The 21,986-nt window shown below is 32.2% G+C and overlaps 1 protein-coding gene across 1 annotated transcript in view; it reads left to right on the forward strand.

The window, feature by feature from the left end:
• Nucleotides 1–21,986, forward strand: part of LOC145303836 (fibroblast growth factor receptor-like 1) — a 52,301-nt gene that overhangs the window by 18,250 nt on the left and 12,065 nt on the right. The window contains exons 3-5 of the mRNA XM_080145475.1: nt 5,363–5,487; nt 17,259–17,382; nt 21,566–21,634. Coding sequence (XP_080001601.1) covers nt 5,363–5,487; nt 17,259–17,382; nt 21,566–21,634 — 318 coding nt within the window. The remainder of the gene's footprint in view (nt 1–5,362; nt 5,488–17,258; nt 17,383–21,565; nt 21,635–21,986) is intronic.

Below are 21,986 nucleotides of genomic sequence, written 5' to 3' on the forward strand. Positions count from 1 at the left end.
CATTTAGACAGATATATAGACAGACATATAGACAGAAAGACACATTGACAGAAAGACACATAGACAGACATACATTTAGACAGACAGGCAGAAAGACAGACATACATATAGACTGACAGACATTTAGACAAACAGACATATAAATAGACAGACAGACAAACATATTGGCGCTTTCACACAAAATGTCTTCTTGATCACTGTTAACCCCCACCCCCTCCTTAATTTTCATAATGAATAAAAATAATATGTATTAGTGTAGTTTTTCATTTTTTTTATTACTTGAAGTCGGTTTAGGTAAGGTTATATTAGATACAGCATAGCCCCACAAAATATAGTACTTCCCGCAGGGTTAGCCATAGAAAAAAAAACTATTTTACCGCAATAATTTTATTTACTAAGAATATAATGAGGTTTATCACTGGGGATGTACATCAATTTATCGTCCTTTGTCTTTTCCCTTAAGATCCCTGACAACTATGTAGATATGTCAGGGATCTAAAGGGATAAGACAATGGCCGATAAATTGATGAACATCCCCAATGATGGTACACAAAACTCACTCTTTTGTAGATTACAATTGCTGGTTAAAATTTTTGAACACTCAACTTAAGTATAAATCAACCAATCAAAATTCATTAAAAGTCCCTAAAGTTGTAAAGCCAACGAATAAGAAAACGTTATTAAAAACTTTGGGGACTAGTGTAATAAACAGCCATTGTCCCCTTCCTTCCTGGGTCTATGTACATACGTGTCTGGTTTTAAAGTAAAGCTTCAAAAATATTTTTCTGCATAAGAAGATTGTATTTAATATAAAAAAGCAGGGATAGATAACCGCAAAAAATCCCCTTTCCTGACAATTTTAATGGTTTATGTTGATTTTTGGCTTATATATGCATATACGCATTTTTTTGGAGGGGAGTTTTCTCATCCCCATGGAAAATAACTTTAATTATCACAGGACCAATAGGTATATACCCTAACAAGCAAATCCTAATCGGATAAGCAGTTACCGAGATCTTTATGCTATATACAGACAGACATATATCATGCTACTTTGTATTAGAAATAACTATTTTATGTTGATTACAAAAAGCGGCTATTTGACGGCGGCTGCCGAATCTAAAACTTAGCTGCTCACCCACTCACCCTCTTCAGAGGAAGCTCCTTGCTTACAATTTTGTTCACTAGCGGCTGCACTGCACACCTAGCCTCTAATGGTATCTTATAGTTTAGACTAAACAAAGAGCTAAAAACTTGTTAAGACCATATGATACGCTTTCCTTAAAATGGAGAACTTAATCGGTTTTATCGCAAAAACATAATACTATCAAAGGATATTTTATGTTTATTTGTTTCATAATTTTGTAGTTTTGGGGAGGAAAATGTGATTTTTTATATCCACTAAAAAAACCTAAATCTACTGAGGACAAAATTAAAGCTTCTCAAAATATTTCAGACCAATACATAGAAAGATATCTTTCGGGACCCACATTTTAATAAATGCGCATGACCGACCGTCTGACTTACGGCAAGGCATGCATTTTTTTAGTAAAAAAACTACCTATAAAACTTGTTTTTGGTGGAATTCAAAACTTCATGGCCTAATGTTAAATGAAAATCTTGAAAAATTTAAAAATCTGCCAAAAAAAAAGAATATTTTTTCCAACTATAAGACTGTCCCCTCACCCCCATACCAAAATAATAATGGTTTCAAAAATTCTGTAAAATCATGCAACCCAACTTTTTTTTTAACATTTTAGAATATATGTGTTGTAGTTTTTTTCGGGGAATTAAAGGAAGGTGAATGAATTAATCTACAGCCCTTTTACTCCCCCCCCCCCTTCCACCTTCAAATATTAATAATTTTACGCATTGTGCCGGGGGAGCGAAAGGTTTACGAATATTTTACATATGTAAATAGCTACTCTTACTAGTAGTTGTTGTGTGTTAAAAAATTGGTAATGCTCTATTATAAATTATCATATTTTTGTCTAAGCCCAACCTCAAATTTATTTATTTTACATAAAAATTAGGGAAGCTGTGTATTAGTTATAAAAGTGTCCAATCAAACCTACAAAATGTGAAAAAAGGCCTTGTATTTAATTAGGGTTGCCACCTCCTCTTACTTTAAATAGGGACCAATATGAAGCATACGTAAAAGTTTTTGACATATCAGTCCAACCGTTACTAACCAAACATACACAAATTATGTTGTTTCAAGGTTTTTGCTGGTTTTATATACACTTGCAAACTTTGTCTACTGGAGTGCAAAAGGGGGGGGGGTGTTAAGGGGTGTGTATTCACTCTACTGACAAAATTAAGGGGAATTGATCTAACCCCCTACACCTCTTTCACCCCCTAAAATAGTCTAGGGGGCGTTAAGGTAAAAGTCACATCAACCCCCTTAAATTTAAGGACCCCTCTTGTGGTCTGTATTACACCCCCAAGATTTTTGCTTAAGGGGGTGAAAAAAATTTTCGGGTTCACTTCACGCATCCTTCTCTGTGGCAATATTGGACTATATGTTGAAAGATTTTTTTTCAATTTTGTTTGATTGTCTGAATTTTGAATTTTTTGTCCCGTGCCTATTTTTTAACAAGAATGATTACATCCAATGATGGTAAAGATTTGGAACTTTATTGAATTCTGTTTTTACATTTCGGAGGGTACTATTTTTTACTTTTATTATGTAAAGTAGTAAGATTTATTTTTCTCGTATTCATTCGAATCCGGTGGATAGGAACCGGTTCTCATCCATACGAAAAAACTATGTCTAGCATCGTATTATATCCAGTTTTCTACGAATATAGAAATGTAAAATCATAAGATTGAAACCAGTTTTTTTAGCCGGTGCCTTCGGCACCTAGGGGCTAAAAAAACTAGTTTCAATCTTATAATTACACATTCTATATCCGCGGAAGGCCGTTTATAATACGATACGAGAAATAACTATTATTGGTTCGTTAACCAATTAAATTTACCATTTTTGGGAAGCTTAAAATAGTCCTAGAATGGTTTATGCTATTTTTATAACATTTCTTTACTAGAATCTATGGACGCTGTTATTTTTTGACGAAGTATTACCTAAGTTTTTATAAATAAATGAAAAGTACCCCTTATTTTTGTTCTTTAATATGATTTGATACGGTTTTATGCCATTTTCCTAAAACATAATCCTTAAATATACAGCCCCATTGAGGCTAAGGACTATAAATTAGGCAAAAAAGACGTTTTGACTGACCAATCCAAAAAAAATGTAGAGAAGATGCGCTGCTTCCAAGAGAAATACCAATATTTGTTGTAAACCTAAAATGTTATAGATTAGTATTAGTAAATATGAGATTAGTAACCTACTATTATATTTCAGAGATATAAAGGGATAAGACAATGACCGATAAATTAATGTTGATTCAAATTAGTGGTTGAAGTGTTTGAACACTTAACTTAATGAACGAACCAATCAAAGTTCACAGAAGTCCTTAAAATTTTTAAGCTTATGAATAAGAAAACGCTGTTATAAAACTTTGTGGACTAGTGTAGTAAATATGGAAGGGAACCATAAAGATTATGGTCCCATAAAAATGAATTATCTAGCTATTTTTTGGGGGGACATATTGCTCCAAAGTCAGGCGAATGACATTAAAATTTGGTTGGTTAAATAAATATAAAATGAAACTTTTTAGTTGACTTACTAGTACTAAAATAATAATTTTCTTTCCGGGGAGGGGGTTATAACTTTCGCCCCCCCCCCCCCTTGGACGTTCTTGATTTTTAATACTTTTTATCTTTTTCCCTTGATTGCTGAAATTTTACGTACATATTAACGTTAATGATGGATTTGTACATTTTAAAATATTGACTATAGTAGCCGCGCCTTGTAATTTTATTCCAATATTTTTCCCATATATTTTTTATTAAAATTTATATAGATAGATATTGTACAGGTTTAAGATATACCACAGAAATTGTGTTTATTTAAACTTTTTAAAGATACTTTGGGATGCGCCCCTTGTATGGGCTCTATTCTAAATGGTAATAAAAAATAGTCTTAAACCATCCAAATGCTTAGATCTATCAATTAAATAGTCTAAACACACCCCGGAACATATTTAAATCTTACCTAAAAGGGAGAACTTAATGAGTTCAGTTGTACAAAAAAGCTTACTTACATTTTATTTATTAACTAGCTGCTATGCCCCTAGACGTCTCTAGGGGCAATGAATGTGGGAGATACCCTCACCCAAAATAGTCAAAAACCTTTCCTGTACCTATAAGAAGTTTTACTGTAAATGAGAACCATATCAGTTGAGCGTTTATTGAGATCCTTCGCTACAGACAAATTGCAGAAAATAATTTGGTAGCAGACGGATAAGGTCATTGAAAAAGGGGAGGGAGGTAGTATACATCTGTAAGTTTAAGATTAAAGTCTGAATTTTATGATTATCATCCAAATTTTAAACTGCTTCTAATATTGTAAAATTTGTAGTAAAATCTGATATGAAAATACTTCATAATCCTTGTAATAAAAGTAATAGGATGTCTGTCTATCTGTTTGTCTGTGTGTATGTTTGTACCAAAGGATCTCGGTAACCGCTGAACCGATCGGGTTCTCCTTTGCATGGTAGCTTCTCATAGGTCCCCGGAAGATTTATAACTATTTTGGGTTATTAAATTCAACTAGCCCCTCTTCAAGTGCATAGAGGCCTCAAGGGGCGTAGCCGCTAGTCCTTACATAAAGTAACAGGATGTCTGTATTTCTTTCAATGTTACAGGAAATATCATTGCAATTTTAAAATCGATAGGACAATTCTAACACGCTTAATTTTTCGACCCTTTACGGTTTTAAAATAAGGTTAATTTCAGTTAGAGCAAAAATCATTCAAACTTTAATTAAGGTTTTTTGACGAAAAGGTTTTTTGGTAGGTGGACAAAGTGAACTCAAAAAATCAGCCTTGTGATGTTATAAAAATGAGGGATTTTTCATCTCTTTTTTATGGGTTTTCTTTCCAACTTCACCTCTCATCTCCCTCATTTTTATGACGTCACATGGCTGATTTTTTTGACATTTTTCTTGGACAGAAGGAATAAAAGTATGGGATCATGGAAAGAAAACAAAGTAGTGGGTTTTGTTGTATTTTCACAGTAGCTTTTCTTCTATTTACAGCCCGTCTAGGGTGCTCTAACCCTGCGGGGCTAATTTCCTAACTCTATTGGGCAATCATTAACAGTTACCTAATTTAAACTGAAATAACCTATCAAAAGCTACTGTTAATGAAAAAACGACGAAACCCGCCATTTCGTTTTCTTTCCATTATCCAAAGTTTGTTCTTAATGAATTACTAATAATTTTATTTTTGTTTAGGTTTCGCGGGACCAAGAAGAACCTGAAAATCAAGGGTGTGCAAATCCATGACAGCGGTGTGTACTACTGCAAGGGTGTCAATGGTTTCGGCAAGGCAGAAATTAAGATCAAGCTTATTGTCATCGGTAAGTTTGTCTTTAGTCTATGCAGCGTAGATACTATATAACTTGCTTTGTCTGTTTGTCTGAAATTCCCATTGGTAAGTACGTCTTTATTCTAAGTAGCGTAGCTCTTGTAAAACTTGCTTTGTCCGTAGGTATACAACTGTCTTTGGTAAGTATGTCTTTTTTTCTTAAAGCGGACCTACTTCTTATTATTTTAAAATAGAAAAAGAACACATATATTGCTTAAAAATAGTGTGCTATTGGCGAGATTTTACGGTACACACAGACAGACAAACATCCTCGCTCTTTTATATAAGCATTATTGTTGTTTTTATTTATAAACTGATATTTTTAGTACGCTAGGAACTTATGAACATAATTATCTTTTTTTAACCCGGACTTTAAAAAGGCACTAAATGATGAACGTTAATTAAAAAGATAAGGTTTGTATGTCGGGTGGGTGACACTAACTTATAAATCTTTATGTCAATTTGATTAAAATCTTATTCATATGTTCCTACGATGTAGTACTATTTATGAACTGGATATAGAAAAAGAGAAGAAAGAGAGGGGGGATATTAAAATGTAAAATATACTGTTCTTAAAAAATATTTGTTCGTTCAAAATGACGTTATGCAAAACAAATTACCAATGATAGGCTAATACATAGACTAAATTACCAATGACAGGCGAGTATACATTTTAATTGACCAATGGAAGGCCAGTATACATTTTAATTGACTAATGGTAGGCCAGTATACATTTTAATTGACTAATGGTAGGCAAGTATACATTTTAATTGACTAATGGTAGGCCAGTATACATTTTAATTGACTAATTGTAGGCCAAAAAAAAGCTATTTTTGATAGGCACAATACGAATAAAAAGTAACAGTATCCAAACTTTACCACCATTAATTCTAACTTTCATAATTATATATATTTATTTGTATATTAAGGTTTCGTGATTTTCAAAACATTTTCAGAACATTATCTCTCTTTTTTCTCCCTCTCTTTTCTTTTGACCACTGAACATCTAATTTATAACTCACTTTGTCCATTTGTCCGTTCATGAATTTGTTGTGCTTTGCTACTTTTCCAGTATGGCTTTAAAACCGATTAATATCCGCTGGATTAGAACCGCTTCTCATCCATACGGAAAAATCCTGTATAGCATCGTATTACGAATTTAAAAATGAAAAATTATAAAACTATTAGGTACCAGTTTTGATTGCCACAAAGGTTAAATCTTATATTGTTTCTTTTAATATCTACGGAAAGTTGTCTTTAATACGATACTATAAATATATCTCTGATTTGAAAAAAAACAATGGCATTCTATTTTAGATTCACAACAATTTTTGAAAAAAGATCCAACGATCGAATTTGTTTGACTTTTTTTCTATATTTACGGTTAGTCAGTTCCTCCGTAAGATAGTAATGGATGGCGTAATCGTAAATTTGGTATTGTTGGAATAATCCTATCAGATTAAAACCATTATTGGGAGGGTTAACTTCTGTATAAGAGTCAATAATCATCAGTTTGTAAAAGATGATTTCTAGGACAATATTCATTTCCAAGTTTTCTGTTTTTTAGCTTCGCTTTTATTGACGTTGTCATCTTTATCCAAATGAATTTATTTAACCCTAATTAAAACGGATTAGTGAAGTATATTATACCATTATGCTTATCCTAATTAGGTTAGGTTAAACAAGGACCTATAGGTTCATATTAATTAAAATATGATGATTTCTAGAATATCTTAATAATGCGTATTTTCTTGTTTTATTAAAAAGATTTTTTCAAACTAACAAATTTTCGGATATCTCTCCCCTTTACCCCTATAATCTTATTTTATCAGATAAAAATATTAGAGATGCTTCACGTATAACACTTTGCCTGATTGTCCTAGTAATCTATAGTCTAAAGATTAAGGACACACCAACTTTCTAAATTATACCTAACAACATACAGGAATCATCAAGGTTTATATCTATGATATTGACATGTCTAAATGAATGACTGACTGACAGACCCTAAAAGTAGTAAGCTTCGCTTTGAAAAATCGTCACAGGGCATGTTAATAGTCAGAGATGGGTTTTTGAAAGATGCCGCGTTTTTTCGACAATTTTTTATACATTAATTGATTGAACGAAGACGATGGGATTTCAACACTGAGTATACAACATAAGAATTCAAATATTAAAATGTCTAATACAACTTAAATCCATTTTCGCTGCATATTTATTAATGCATCTTTTTAGAGCTGTGTTAGACATTATACAAATGGCTAAAATAATAATTTAAAATTTTGAATTCTCAAGTTGAATACTCTGTTAAAATCGTACGGGGCATTGATCTTCAAGATGGAATAAGGTTTTTAACAGGGTATACAACTTGAGAATTCAAAATTTTAAATTATTATTTTAGCCATTTGTATAATGTCTAACACAGCTCTAAAAAGATGCATTAATAAATATGCAACGAAAATGGATTTAAGTTGTATTAGACATTTTAATATTTGAATTCTTACAAATGGCTAAAATAATAATTTTAAAATTTTGAATTCTTATGTTGTATACTCTGTGTTGAAATTTCATCGTCTTCGTTCAATCAATCAATGTCTAAAAAATTGTCGAAAAAACGCGGCATCTTTCAAAAACCCATCTCAGTTGTTTCAACGGAAATCAGATAAGTGTGTCGTCAATGTCGTGTTATGTCGTCTAGCAAAACTTTGCACAAATTGGTGTCCTCACAATATAACCAAGGATAGGACAAATTCCGATAAATTGGTGTATATTTCCAATGATGATACACAAAATTGCCGCTTATGTAGATTAAAATTAGTGGTTGAAACGGTTTAACACTTATCTTACTGAACCAACCAATCAAAATTTTTAATCCAACGAATAAGAAAACGTTATTTCAAAACTTTGGGGACTAAACCGATTGAGTTCTTCATTTTAAGGAAGCTTTACATAGGTCCAGGGAAGGTTTTTGGCTTTTTTTGTAACCCCTTCCTACCCCTTCTAATACAGAGTCCTTAAATGGTAGGGGCCTAGCCTCTAGTTTGGTATAAAATAAAAGTTGTTTTGCGCTGACATATAATCGACATTAGAGTTTTGCTCATGACAGTCTTGCGTTAATTCAACAACAACATACAGTTGGCATTAGTGGCGTACACAGGCTTTCACCAAGGTGGGGGGGGGGGACCTTTAGGGGATAAGGGTAAGGCAGTTATTATATCTTGTTTTTGGGGAGTGTAGACACCCCAATTCTCCACACTTTTGTTTCACTTTACTTTTTGATATTTTTGCTATTATTTGTTTTTGTTAATTTGTTAAAACGTTTTAAAAATGTCTCAAAATGGATGTTACTGTCAAATAGTAAAATAGATGTTCACAGAAAAAAGTCTAAATGTTTAGAATAGCTGAAAATATTTTTTATAATAAAAAACTCTTCCTTTATTTTTTTAAATTAAATTGTATTATGGTTGATTATACTTACAGAAACGAAAGAATTTTTTATCTTATATTTTTAGTGTAAATGTTTGAACACTAGGCTATCGCTAATGGTTTTACTGTCAAACTTAAATTAGCCCTATCCTCTCCCCCCTCCCCCCACCCCATTTCCCTCTTAAAATTTAAGACCCGTCCAATTAAAATCTTGTCTCCTTCCTCCCTCCCCCAAGGGGACATTCAAAAAAATAGCCAAAAACTACCCAATAACATAGTAGAGCTTACCTAAAAAGCACAAAAAATCATTCTAGTCATTATATATACCCGAATTTTTTTATTCATATTGAAAAACAGTATTACTCACAGAATTTTATAATTTAGTAGCTATGCTAGGTACTTATGATTAACTCCAATTTATATTAAAGTATGGGTTCGAAAGACACTTTTTACGAATAACCTAATAAAAACATAAAGTTTGTTTGCCTGGGCCTACGAACCATCAGAGCTAACAAAACTGAAATAATCTTATATTTTTTTTCTATCCGCGGAAAAGCTCTCTGTAAATAATTATAATCTGATTTTACCATGGCAATCAGTAATAGATGCCTAATTTTTTAGTAGCGAATCTTCTCTATAACTTTAAAATGTCCGTCCGTCTGGCAGTCATTCAGAATGTCATTTGCTTAAAATAAAGTATGCTTGTCCTATGATATAAAGTAGTAAGATCTTTCTGTCTGAAGAGAAAGATCTCGCTAACCGCAGAACCGATATGGTTCTTCTTTACTTAGAGGCTTCTTATATGTCTACAGTCTATAAGGTTTTTACTAATTTTTGAGAAATCGACCCTAGGAAAAATAACCCTACAAAACAGTTTTTTTAATCTTTTTTAAAAACTAAATTGAAAATGGAGGTTAGAATATAGACTGACCCTACCCCTTTCCCCTAAGGGCTTTTGGGGCGTAGGCGCTACTTATCACATAAAGTAGCAAGGTTTTTTTGTTTGCCCTTTAAGGTCTTACTAGCCACTGAACCATTTTAAGTATGCTCAATATAGGTCCTGCCGTGGTTTTAGGCTATTTTTCTGCCTTATCCCATACAGATATCTTAGATCCATTGTATTTATTTGTATTACTGCGCTAATTATGGACAAAGTCATCCTTGTTTAATTTTTGTCTTTGTAATTATGGGTCCTAACATCACGACATTTTTAGCTTAGAAAAGATTAGTATACTTGATTTTCTTAAAATCTTTGATTTGCTTAACTTACAAAAATCCTATAGATTTTAAATTTCTATTTATTTAAATTTTTAAATTAAGTTATGTACGTTAATACTTCGCTAACTACATAACTGATTGAGTTTTCCATATAAGGGAAGCATTACATAAGTCTAATGGAGGTTTTGGGCTATTTTTTCAAATTTTCGAACACCCTCCCTAGAAAAAAAGACCCTGCTACCCCCACGTTTTGGTTCTTTTTAAAACTTCTCTTAAATACCGATTAGGGCTTTAGGTGCGTAGTCGCTAGTACTATTTTTTAAAGTAACAAGGTGTTTTTGCTTAACGTTAATTTCTAATGATATGCAAGGTTTTAAACCATTACTACAATTCCATCAATTACAGCGTATTTTTATTGTTTATTGTTTTCTATGTAAAATTGTCAATATAATTTACTAGAATATCAGAGATATAGAGAAAAGGCAATAGCAAATGATTAAATATTTCTTCAATTTTAAAAAGGAAAACCATATCAGTACACAAGTTAGCGAAATCCTTTGGTACATAGAAAGACATCCTGTTACTTTTGTGTAAGGATACTACAGAGAAAGTGGTACTTTTTCTCAAAGTGTCAAGGAACCAAAGAACCCCCTTAAATAATAAATTTAATTTAAGGGGAGATATGATTTTTTTTCTTTTTGCATAACCCCATTGTGCGGGTCTAGCCTGTACCAAATATAACCTAACCAAAGACAAAATTGAATTTATATAAAAATAGGTGGGGGGGCGTATTGTTGTCGCTATACACTTAATCAAATTAACCATCTCTATATCCCTGATTTTGCTAATGATTTTCTGGAGACAATAGAAGAAATAGAAATGGACATTTCCCCCCTACATATATGTTTTATTCAAAGGGTAGCACTACAAAATATATAATATGTAAGCGCGCCATTTGTGACATTTTAAAGTCACTAGAATTCTACACTTAAAGCATACTATTGATAAAAAAATATCTATTTTAATGATTACAATAAAGGTATGTTTAACAAAATCCTATCCCTTAAAAATTGTAGTTCTTAATAAGCTACATTTTAAAGGAGAACCATATCGGTTAAGCGGTCAGCGAGATCTTTCGGTACAGACAGAAAGACACACAAACAGAGATCTTTTTACTTTATTATAACATTTACTTTAAAATAAGAAGATTGGATGGTTTCTGTGTTCGACAGGACACTTTGAGGAAAACAGCCTGCTTTATTGTTGCTTATCGTCTATTTATCCAGGGATTTTCCCCAATGATGATACACAAAATTACCCCTTCTTTATAATACACCTTTTGGATGGAACGTTCTCAACATGATGAACCAACCAATAAAAAATTCAATAAAAGCCCCCAAAGATTAAGAAAACTTTATAATTAAGGACTATTAAGACTATTGTCGCCTCTCTTGCTATTTTTTTATTTAATTTGAAGCTCCTCTAAAACCATGTATTGTGTCACAGCAGTAATTACCAAAGTGGGCTAATGAAATATATTCCCCCATAATTCCTACTTCTTAATTCAAATACCTTATTATGCTTTATTCATTAAGAGAAGGTTGAAAAATGAAAATAAAAAATGCCTAAGGAGGAAGGGTAGTTTTTGTTTTTTGTTTTACTTTAGGACAGGTTCTATTGGGTATAAATTTCAACACTCCCTTTACATTAAACTTGGAAAAGACTTCTTTTCTCCTCTTTTCCCGCCCCCTAAGTGTATATTTTATTTACTTTGTGAAACCCTGTTCACGCCCTAATATAGAACATTGAAAGTTTTTAATAACGATATCTTGTTTGTTAGCTTAAAAACTTTTGATACTTTGTCAAATACTAGCGGTTTCGCACCTAGCCTCTTGGGGCACAGGCCCCAAGAGGAAACTTAAAAAAAAATTAGGTTTTTCTGGTGCTTGCCAATTATTTTGAAGTAACCGCCTAAAAACAATTTTTTTTGGGGTGGGTTGGGGGTGTTTATACCCCCAGAAAATAGCTTAAAACCACCACAGGACCAATTGGTATATACCCTGAAGAGTAGAATCCGATCGGTTCAGTGGTTACCGAAATCTTAAGGAACAGACGGACAGACAGAGAGACAAAATCGTTCTACTTGGTATTATAGATATTTTGGCGGAATTCTGTTGAACAATATTGAAATGTATCACATAGAAGGGCAATAAATTACATCATTAAGGACATAAAAACCTTCCCTGAAAAACCGTTCAAAACAGCAAATTTATTATTAGCGTGGTTACTCTATAACCTATTAACTTTGTTGTATTGTCTGTCGATATTGTATAAAATTATTTAATTTTTTTTATAGGGAAAATGTAATTTACTTGGCTTCTATTTGATGTAGAATCCTAAAAAAATCTCTTTATCGTTAATATAGGCATGTGAGAAATGTCCTTTTGATTTCAAACTTGTCATATGATTTCTGTAATCTAGATACTATTTAGAAAACTTTGCGATCGTTACCAAAAATTTGTATATGATAAGAATTATCCTAGTCATATTATTTTTGGAACAATGATTCTTAAATAACAAGGTATAAAATGTCTATAATTAAGTTACAAAAATGTGTGTTTGTCCTGTCGTCTGATTTAAGAGCTTCGCTTTTATCCTTGTTAAAGTAAAGATTCAGTTTTTATGCTGTCATAATAGTTTTTTTTGCTAAAATAAATAAACACTAATTCCCATTCGGAATAAAATAGGGGAAGAAAACGGAAAAATGGTCAAAAGTAAAAATCAATAAACATTAAAAATAGAACATTTTTACAGGATTTTAAGAATAGGACCATGGACGATAGATTTAGATCCCATTCCATTCTTTTAAATTTATATGTGTACAATTCTTCATTTGTTAGCTACTTGTGGATTTTACGAAAATCAAAGAAAGGTTGTTATAATCTTCCATTCTTTTTTTATAGCCAAGCTACTTTTTAAAAATCGAATTGTCTGTCCGTCTGTAAATAACGTAATGGGGGGAACGTAAATTTGCTGTTTCAATATAGAAAGCTGTACAAATGAGCAATTATTTTAAAATTAACTTGGACCGTCTGCCTGTCCTTCATACATCAAAAGACAAAATAAGGGCTTATCTATTTTCCATACTTTTATCGACTTTCTCTCTTTGTCCGTTTGTCAAACCATACTTTTTTGTGCGTGGCTACTTTTGGATGTTGTCATACTATCTTCACTAGCCATAAATATAACCTAACCTAATGAAATTTAAAGGTTATAGTCCCTTTCGTGGCAACGCACCTTAAGGGGTGATTCTTCGTATTTTTCACAGAAGCTTTTCTCCTATTTCTAGCCCCTGCGGAGGGCTCTAACCCTGTGGGGCAATCACCTAACCCAATATAACCTAACCTAACCTGAAATAACCTATAAAAAGCCATTTTAAAAATACGACGAATCGCCCATTAAGGTGCGTTGCCACGAAAGGGACTATTCCCAATTTAAATGTAAGACAGGCCTTTGGATTTAATTGTTTTATATTTAAAGGTCAAAACTATTATTTTACGCAATAAATTAGAACAATTTACAAGTTTTTAGGGGAATTGTATATTTTTCGCATCGCAGTTCCTAATTACATATATACTGTTTTCCGCTGATAACAAAATTATAGGATCATTAACCACTTTGTAGGTCTATAAAATTACTAAAATCGAACTCCCACGTTCGTCTGTTAATTTAGACATGTTAAAATTGTCCTATGAATTTAAATCTTGGCAAAATGATTCTTGTAACAGTTGGAACAGAATACAATTTAGAAAGCGTAACAACTCTAACCGTTACCATAACGTCTTTGGGTTTAATTAATTGTTTAAATAGGGTCTAATAATCCACAAAAATGTTGTTATTGCTAATAAACTTATGGATTTTATTATCCTAGTTAGGAGGAGAAATTGTAATTTTAGATTCTCATGTTAATAAATAAATTAAAACCATTTTGGAAAACATATAAAACCACATTAAAGATAAAACAGGGGAAAAGGTTCAGGGAAGGAGAGGACATTGGGACGTAAAGTATTCAGCCAATTCTAAAGCTTTGGGTACTTTTATTTCATCTGTATTGGTTCGTATAGAACAGCAGTGACTAGACATAATTGTACCCAACTGATACAGGAATCATCATGGAAAGTTTGAAATAGTTATTTCTCGCATCGTATTATAAACAGCTTTCCGCGGATATAGAATGTACAATTATAAGATTAAAACCAGTTTTTTTTAGCCCCGAGGTGTCGAAGACACGGGGACATAGTTTTTTCGTATGGATGAGAACCAGTTCCTATCTACCGGATTCGAATGAATACGAGAAAAAATATGACGATTTTAACTGCAAGGGCCATCCGTTACAAGTGGATCGACCCTAATTGTAGAAAACCTTGTTTAAAAAGAGAGCCATGTATTTTTTTACTGAATTCTTTTTTTACTAGTCCATAAAAAAAAGACATCTTTTTAGATAAGAGAGATAACAAAATAAGGAATTGGCAAATTGGCCTTAAAAAAATATTCGGTTTTTCCGTCGTTTCCAGAAATATCTCAAAACCTGTTTTTTTTCCAAAATAGGTATTTTTTGAGTTAAGTTTTTTTCCCCATCTTCTTTTTTTAATTCTCACTTAGAAGTAGCGAATCTACTTTATAAGTCACATTGTCTGTCCGTCTGTAACGCAGTGGGGCAATGTGAATATCTCTTCTGCTATTTAAGATAAACTGCTATTTTTTGGTGAAGATTCCCCCTTACCAAAGAGCTTTCAGTAAATAAAACAATTTAATTAATGCTTCGCTTCTAGTGGATGTTGTCATCCTTGTTTCCTAAGATGAATGTTAGGGAGGACTAAAACTGAAGGGTTCCACCTTTTCTCATCCCCCGCTTTTGTGGACAAGTAAAACCTTATTCTATACCAGCGCAGCAGTGTTATTCCACATTTTATTTACAAGATAGAATACGTGGATATTGTTACTGGGTAATTTTTGTCATCAACTTAGGTTGCTAATATAGTCCTTAGATATTGGTCAATACTTTCTTGCATAGTCAAGGAAGGGGTAAAGTCATAAGAAAGAGGGAGGGGGGGTATCGTTATTATTAGCCAGCTGGGAGAAACATTTTATTAGAGTATGCGAAAACCTCTCACAATATCCATGTATTCTATAACTATTTTGGCAAATAAGATTGAAAGATACTTGACATAAAAAATATGTCTTTGGTAGCTAGTAAATGGGAAAAGAAACATTGGCTGCGCCCCAAGGCTTATTTAAAGTTGTAAAGACAGACAGACAAACATCCCGACTCCTTTACAATAGTTTACGGTAGAGAGTCGCTTTGCTTCCCACAAAAAGGTCTCTGCTACCTTTTCAATGTTTTTTTATGTATGTGAGTGTGTGTGGTTGTGTGTGTGTATATGTGTGTGTATGAGTGAGTGTGTGTGTGTGTGTGAATGTGTGTGTGTGTTTAGTTTAATTAAATTGATTTGAATCAAAATAAAAGTTAATGGGGGCAACGCCTATACGATAAATTTAGTTCTAACTAACTGAATATCAGGGATCTTAAGGGATAAGACAATTGACGATAAATTGATGCACACTGATTTAATAATAGTCACCAAAATTTTGTAACTAACTACAGAGATATCGTGTTTATAAAACTTTGGGGACCAGTTTATTTTACATTCCAGAGACCTCTCCATACTTGCCTTGTTTAGTATCGCAACTACTCTGTTGTCGTTGTCTCAAAAACTTTGAATACTTTTATTAAATCATGATTTGTTGGTTCCAAACATGTAGTGTTCATACTTATCAACCAATAAATTAAATCTACAGAAAGGGTACTTTCCTTCATCTTCGTTGGGGATGTATTGTATATGATATCTATTTCTCATCCATTGTATGTAAATTGACGTACATATGTAACTAAAAAGTAACTAATGAATAAACTTAAAAACCAGAGAGGAAGGGAGCAATGGTAGGAATAGTTATTTATTTCATCGTTTTATAGACAGCTTTTCGCGGATTTTAAAATTACAAATTAAAACACTAAAGCCAGTTTTCTTAGCTCCGAAGTGCCGAAGGCACAGTCTAACAAAACTGGTTTTAATTTTGTAATTTTTATTTTGATATTTGCGGAAAATTTTCTGTAGTACGATGATTTTTCCGTTATTCCAAGAACCGGTATTATTTGGTTTTTACTTTTTAAGCCATACTGGAAAATAAAATATTACACACGTTCTTCCTTCCCTGTAATAATAAACTACCATTGGTCAGATATGGAGGGAATTACACTAAAGCCCAAAGTTTTCATATAACATTTTCTCATTCGTTGGCTTAACGACTTTGGGTACTTTGGTGAATTTTGATTGGTTGATTCATTTAGTTAAGTGTTCAAACGTTTCAACCACCATTTTTTATCTACAGATGGAGTAATTTGAGTGTCATCATTTGAAGATGTACATTTAAAAGCCATTGTCTTATCCCTGTAGATCCCAGGAATTTATTATCTATTGTACTATCCCCTTTATTCCTGCATTCTTACAAAACATTATTTAAACCTATTTTATATTTATTCCTTTTATAAACAGAACATATTTATTATTTAATAGCTAATCAAAAAAGGAAAAAAACTTGTATAAAAACAATCAATAACAAAAAGAGGTTAAATGCAGGGATCTAAAGGGATAAGACAATTGCCGATAAATAACTGTACATCCCCAATGATGATACATAAAATCTCCCTTATGTAGAATAAAATTAGTGGTTGAACCGTTTGAACACTCAACAACCAATCAAATTCCCCAAAGTTGTAAGAAAACATTATATAAAACTATGGGGTATAGCGTAATAAATAGCCCTTTGTCCCCTCTGTACTACTTAAAGATATCAATTTCATGCATTTTTTATGAAGAATTATTTTTAATCGTTCAATGCGGTAATTGGAAGTCTCTCTGCTTATGTAGTAGGATGTATATGTGTCAGTCTTAATAAAATTTTAGTTCTTAATTTTTAGTAATTATTCTTTATGCTTGTTTCATTTTCAAAAAGGGATTATTAGTTTTATGTAAACTATTCTTATTTTTTCTTTTTCAGATCCTTCAGACTTTCCGCAGCTAGATGATACAGAACTGAGCAAGCTGTCAGCTCCAGAATTCAGAACACAGGGTGCTGACAATCAGATTCAGAACATCTACCGTCAGATTGGTCAGTCTGTCAGGTAAGATTATCATAACTTAAGATTCCAGAGGTGGATTTTTTTATGTTTTTATTGTGAAAACTCAAAAAAATCACATCAAAAATCTACAAAAATTAAATAAAATCATAGAATGTTTTTTACCATAAAATTTTATTTAATTTTTGTAAATTTTTATGTGTGATTTTGGATTGGCAGCAATGCAGCGACCTTAATTTTCTTAAGAATCCACCTCTGGAATCTTAAGGGATAAGACAATAGACGATAAATTAAATACATTCCCAATTATTTTTTTTAAAATAACCCATTTGTAGATAAGAATTATTGTTTGAAAAGTTTGAAACCAACTAATCAAATGCCAGTAAAAGTACCCGAAGATTTGAAGCCAATGAAAAAAATAACATGGTTCTAAAACTTTGAGTACTAGTATAATTTACATTCCAATGTTCCCTCCCTCCCTGTTTAAAGTTGCAATTTAAGTAACAATAGACATAGGTCTAGATTTATTTTTTTTTCAATATTTCCCTTAAAAGGTTTCGTGATTTTCTTTTAATTTATGTAAAACTAGCGACTTCGCCCTAGAGCCTCTAGGCGCTTTGCCCCAAGAAGTAATTAAAAAAGATTGAGGGGGATTTTTTTTTGGGGGGGGGGGAGTGTCCGACCCCCGAAGAAAATAGCTTAAACCACCACAGGACCGGCAGGTATATTCCCTGAAGAGTAGAATCCGATCGGTTCAAAGGTTACCAAGATCTTAAGGGTAAGACGGACGGACGGACAGACATCATTCTACTTTGTATTATAGATGTATCACTTTGATTACTAATAAGTATGTAAACTTTGCAATAAAAACCTTTACTAACAAATAATAGGTTTATTCATTTTTCAAAAACTCCTGAAAGCCGGTTTCAAAGTCATACTGTAAATTGAATTATATAGGTAACAAAGAGAATAATTTTAAAATTAAAACAAAGATCTTTCAAAACTTAAACAAAAGGTCTAAGATACAAATTTAATTATTGAAAAATGCATACTTTGAGTGTACATTTACTTCCGCATATGTAACTGCAGATAACAGCACAAATTGTCTTTTCTACTTTTCTTAAATCTCATCAGTAAAAAGATCCTTTTATTAATCGCCTATTTTGTCTATTTGCCAATATGAAAGGACAATTATGTTCAAATGTGGCGTAGTATGACACTTTCCCAAAGTCAAATATACGAATGTATGGATCTATATTTATGGTTATATTGTATTTCCGCTACTATCTTCCTCTAAGTGCACCTAGAGGCCTCTAAGGGTACTTGAAGGAAGGGAGGGAGGTTGAGACCTTCTACTGCTAACTTTGTCAAAAGAAAAGTAAAATATTGGAGGGTGAGTGAGTAGTCTGTAGAGTTATTGCTGCTATAAGCAAAACACATAATTATCATAGTAGATTTGCATACTAAGAATGTGTGTGGGTGTGTGTGTATGTGTGGGGTGCTGCCACTTTTACCACTAGCAAAAATACAGCCACTGTGTTTTTGACAAAAATTGGGTGTGTTTTTGTCAATTTCGTTTTTAGCTGTATTTTTGGCAATATTTTTTTATCCACTGTCAAAATTACATCTTTCTGCTGTCATAAACACAGTTTTGCTGTCAAGTTCACATCCATGAAATTCAAGTATGCTGTCAAATTCACAGTTTTGATGACAAAAATACACCTACTTTTAAATTAATATTAATTATAAATATTTTGACCAAGTTATTAAAACGTATAACAATTAATAATAGTTAAATCAATCTACACAACGAGAATTCTAAACTTTTCAAAAGAAGGTAACAGAGAAATATTGGATATTTTAGAGTAGTGTTGCACTAATATAAAAAAATCTTGTTTTTACTTAACACATTTATTAAATATATAATTTATTTCATCATGATAATATAAAATCATATAAAAGTATTTTGACCAAGTTGTTAAGACCTATAAATATAAGAAGGTAACAGACAAATATTGGACATTATAGAGTAGTGTTGCACTAATATAAAAAAAATCTTGTTTTTATTTAACACATTTATTAAATATATAATTTATTTCGTCATGATAATATAAAAATCATATAAAAGTTATGAATAAATTTTATTTACAACATACATTTTAATTTTGTTAAGATCTTGACATTGGTCAAGTCACCATTTTACAAATAGGCTGACCAAAGTCATCAACAAGTTGGGAGCTCATGTTGAGATTATGTTGGCGAGGTGGACCATAAAGCTCCCCAACTTGGTGACAACTAGGGCCAGCTTGTTGGATATCTAAAATTGATTTTTCTAATGAGAAAACTTCGTCTTCTAATTAAGAAAGAGTTATTTCCGAATCAGTGTTAATAGCCAAACCTATATCAAAGGAGAAGAAAACATTTCTTCCTTCTTCTATGACTGCATCAGGATCTAGTGGTGATATAGGTACAGGTGTAGATGTCGGAATTTTACTATGTACAGGTTCAGGTACAGTTTCAGGTATGTGCACTGTTTTTGTGTGCAACTAAATGTTGAATAACCTGTGGTTTTCATTGAACGCCGATAAAAGGAGTGTCCTTGAAAAACAAATTTATGGCATTTCTTGCCTGATTGTTTAACATTAATAAAAAATATTGCTTCACTTTCGGACAAAGACATAATTGAAACTAAACTTATTTGTAATTACATTCACAATATATAAACAATATTTTACCGCTCAGATGTTTATTGGTGAGTAGCTACTTTTAATCTGATGTGAGAAGGGGATAAAGAGAAGGGGAGAAAGAGGGGGATAAATCAAGGGGTCGGTATAATGCTACAACACCAAGCTAGATTTCAATTTTAATTCTGAAAAAGTATATAAAAATTATATAAAAGATAGAAGATAGAATAAAACACAAAAATAATAAAACATAAATAAATATAAAATAACTTATTTCATAAACAGCTAAGAGAAAATTTCCATTCGGTTTCAATTGATCTTGAAACGGTCAAGGGTTTATACACATATTTTTCTATATGTAATAGATGTATTAAATATTATGGATAAATAAGTAGGTATAAATTTGATAGATGTATATTTGTCAATATGTAGGTGTATAATTGACAGCAAAACTGTGAATATGCCAGTGCAATAACTGTATTTTTGTCATACCCCCTAAAAACGCGGGTGTGAATTTGACAGTAAAACTGTGTTTATGACAGCAAATCACTGTGTTTATGACAGTAATATCACTGTATTTTTGCTAGTGGTAAATCTGCCATGTACCCGTATGTGTGTATGTTTGTATGTATAAGTGTTAGTGAATGTGTGTGTGTTAGTGAATGAGTTATTTACAAAAGAATTTCCAATTACTATAATCCTTTCCTTGTGCTTACAGTGAGGGATACGGGATATCCTATAAAGTAGTAAGGTTTTTTTATCTGTAGCTTTAGAGATAAACTAACGAACCGAAATAAGCGAAATAAATCTGAAGTAATATTTGATAATTTGGGGGGCAAATGGAGAGGTCGTCAATTTTACGATGTGTTGCCCCCCAACGACAGCTGAAAAACACGTATTGGTTTCGTGATTTTTTCCCGAATTAATTTAGTTATTGGTATAAGCTGGATATTATATAGAATTGGAAATCAAAAAATCTTGATAAAGTAATCATTGATAAGTAATGTTTTATAGCATGACCGACAGAACGACGGACCAAGTCTGTTGTAAACTTCTTCACAAAAAAGCAGTCTATCTCAATTAGTAGCCGAGAAAATCACAATTCTTTTACAGCGTTTCAGACTTGCATTATAATAAAGTAGCTTCCAAACTTTTCAACCAATGAATTTACTCTATTGAATAGGTAATTTTGTTTATGTCAACTAAGTGTAAATTGTCTTATCCCTGAAGATCCCTGCATATTTTCCCTGTTTTAAATTTGGCAGACAATTGAAGTTAGGTGTGAAATTATAATTATTTTCACTTAAATAGTTTAAAATAGTTTCTTGCCAGGGAGAAACGGATATACATAAAAAAAAATTACATATTTTCATGATTTCTTAATAACTTGAAGCTTCTTTTTTAAGATATTGAAATAAAAGAGTAACTTGTTATATTTATATAGGAGCACAGTTTTGAAACAGATTTTTTTTCGTAACTGTCAAAAAATATTGTCAATTGAACGCGAATGCTACTGATTTACCTAATAAATTTCTTTATTTTAGTTTGAATTGTGAGTCTGTAGGCCGTCCTATACCCAGAGTTTCATGGTACAAGGACAGAGAACTGTACAGGTACAGACAGACAGAGGGAGGGTCAGATATAAAACAGACAGACAGAAAGACAGACAGATAGATAGATAGATAGATTTATTCTGAAGGTTGTCCTATACCCAGAGTTTCGTGGTACAAGGACAGAGAACTTTACAGGTACAGACAGACAGAGGGAGGGACAGATAGACAGACAGACAAATAGATAGATAGATAGATTTATTCTGAAGGTTGTCCTATACCCAGAGTGTCATGGTACAAGGACAGAGAACTTTACAGGTACAGACAGATAGACAGAAGATAGACATACAGACAGACAGATGGATAGATAGATTTATTCTGAAGGTTGTCGTATACCCAGAGTGTCATGGTACAA

Source organism: Acartia tonsa, chromosome 13 (genome assembly GCF_053477335.1).
Source record: "Acartia tonsa isolate MP-2025a chromosome 13, ASM5347733v1, whole genome shotgun sequence".
Lineage (NCBI taxonomy): Eukaryota > Metazoa > Arthropoda > Copepoda > Calanoida > Acartiidae > Acartia > Acartia tonsa.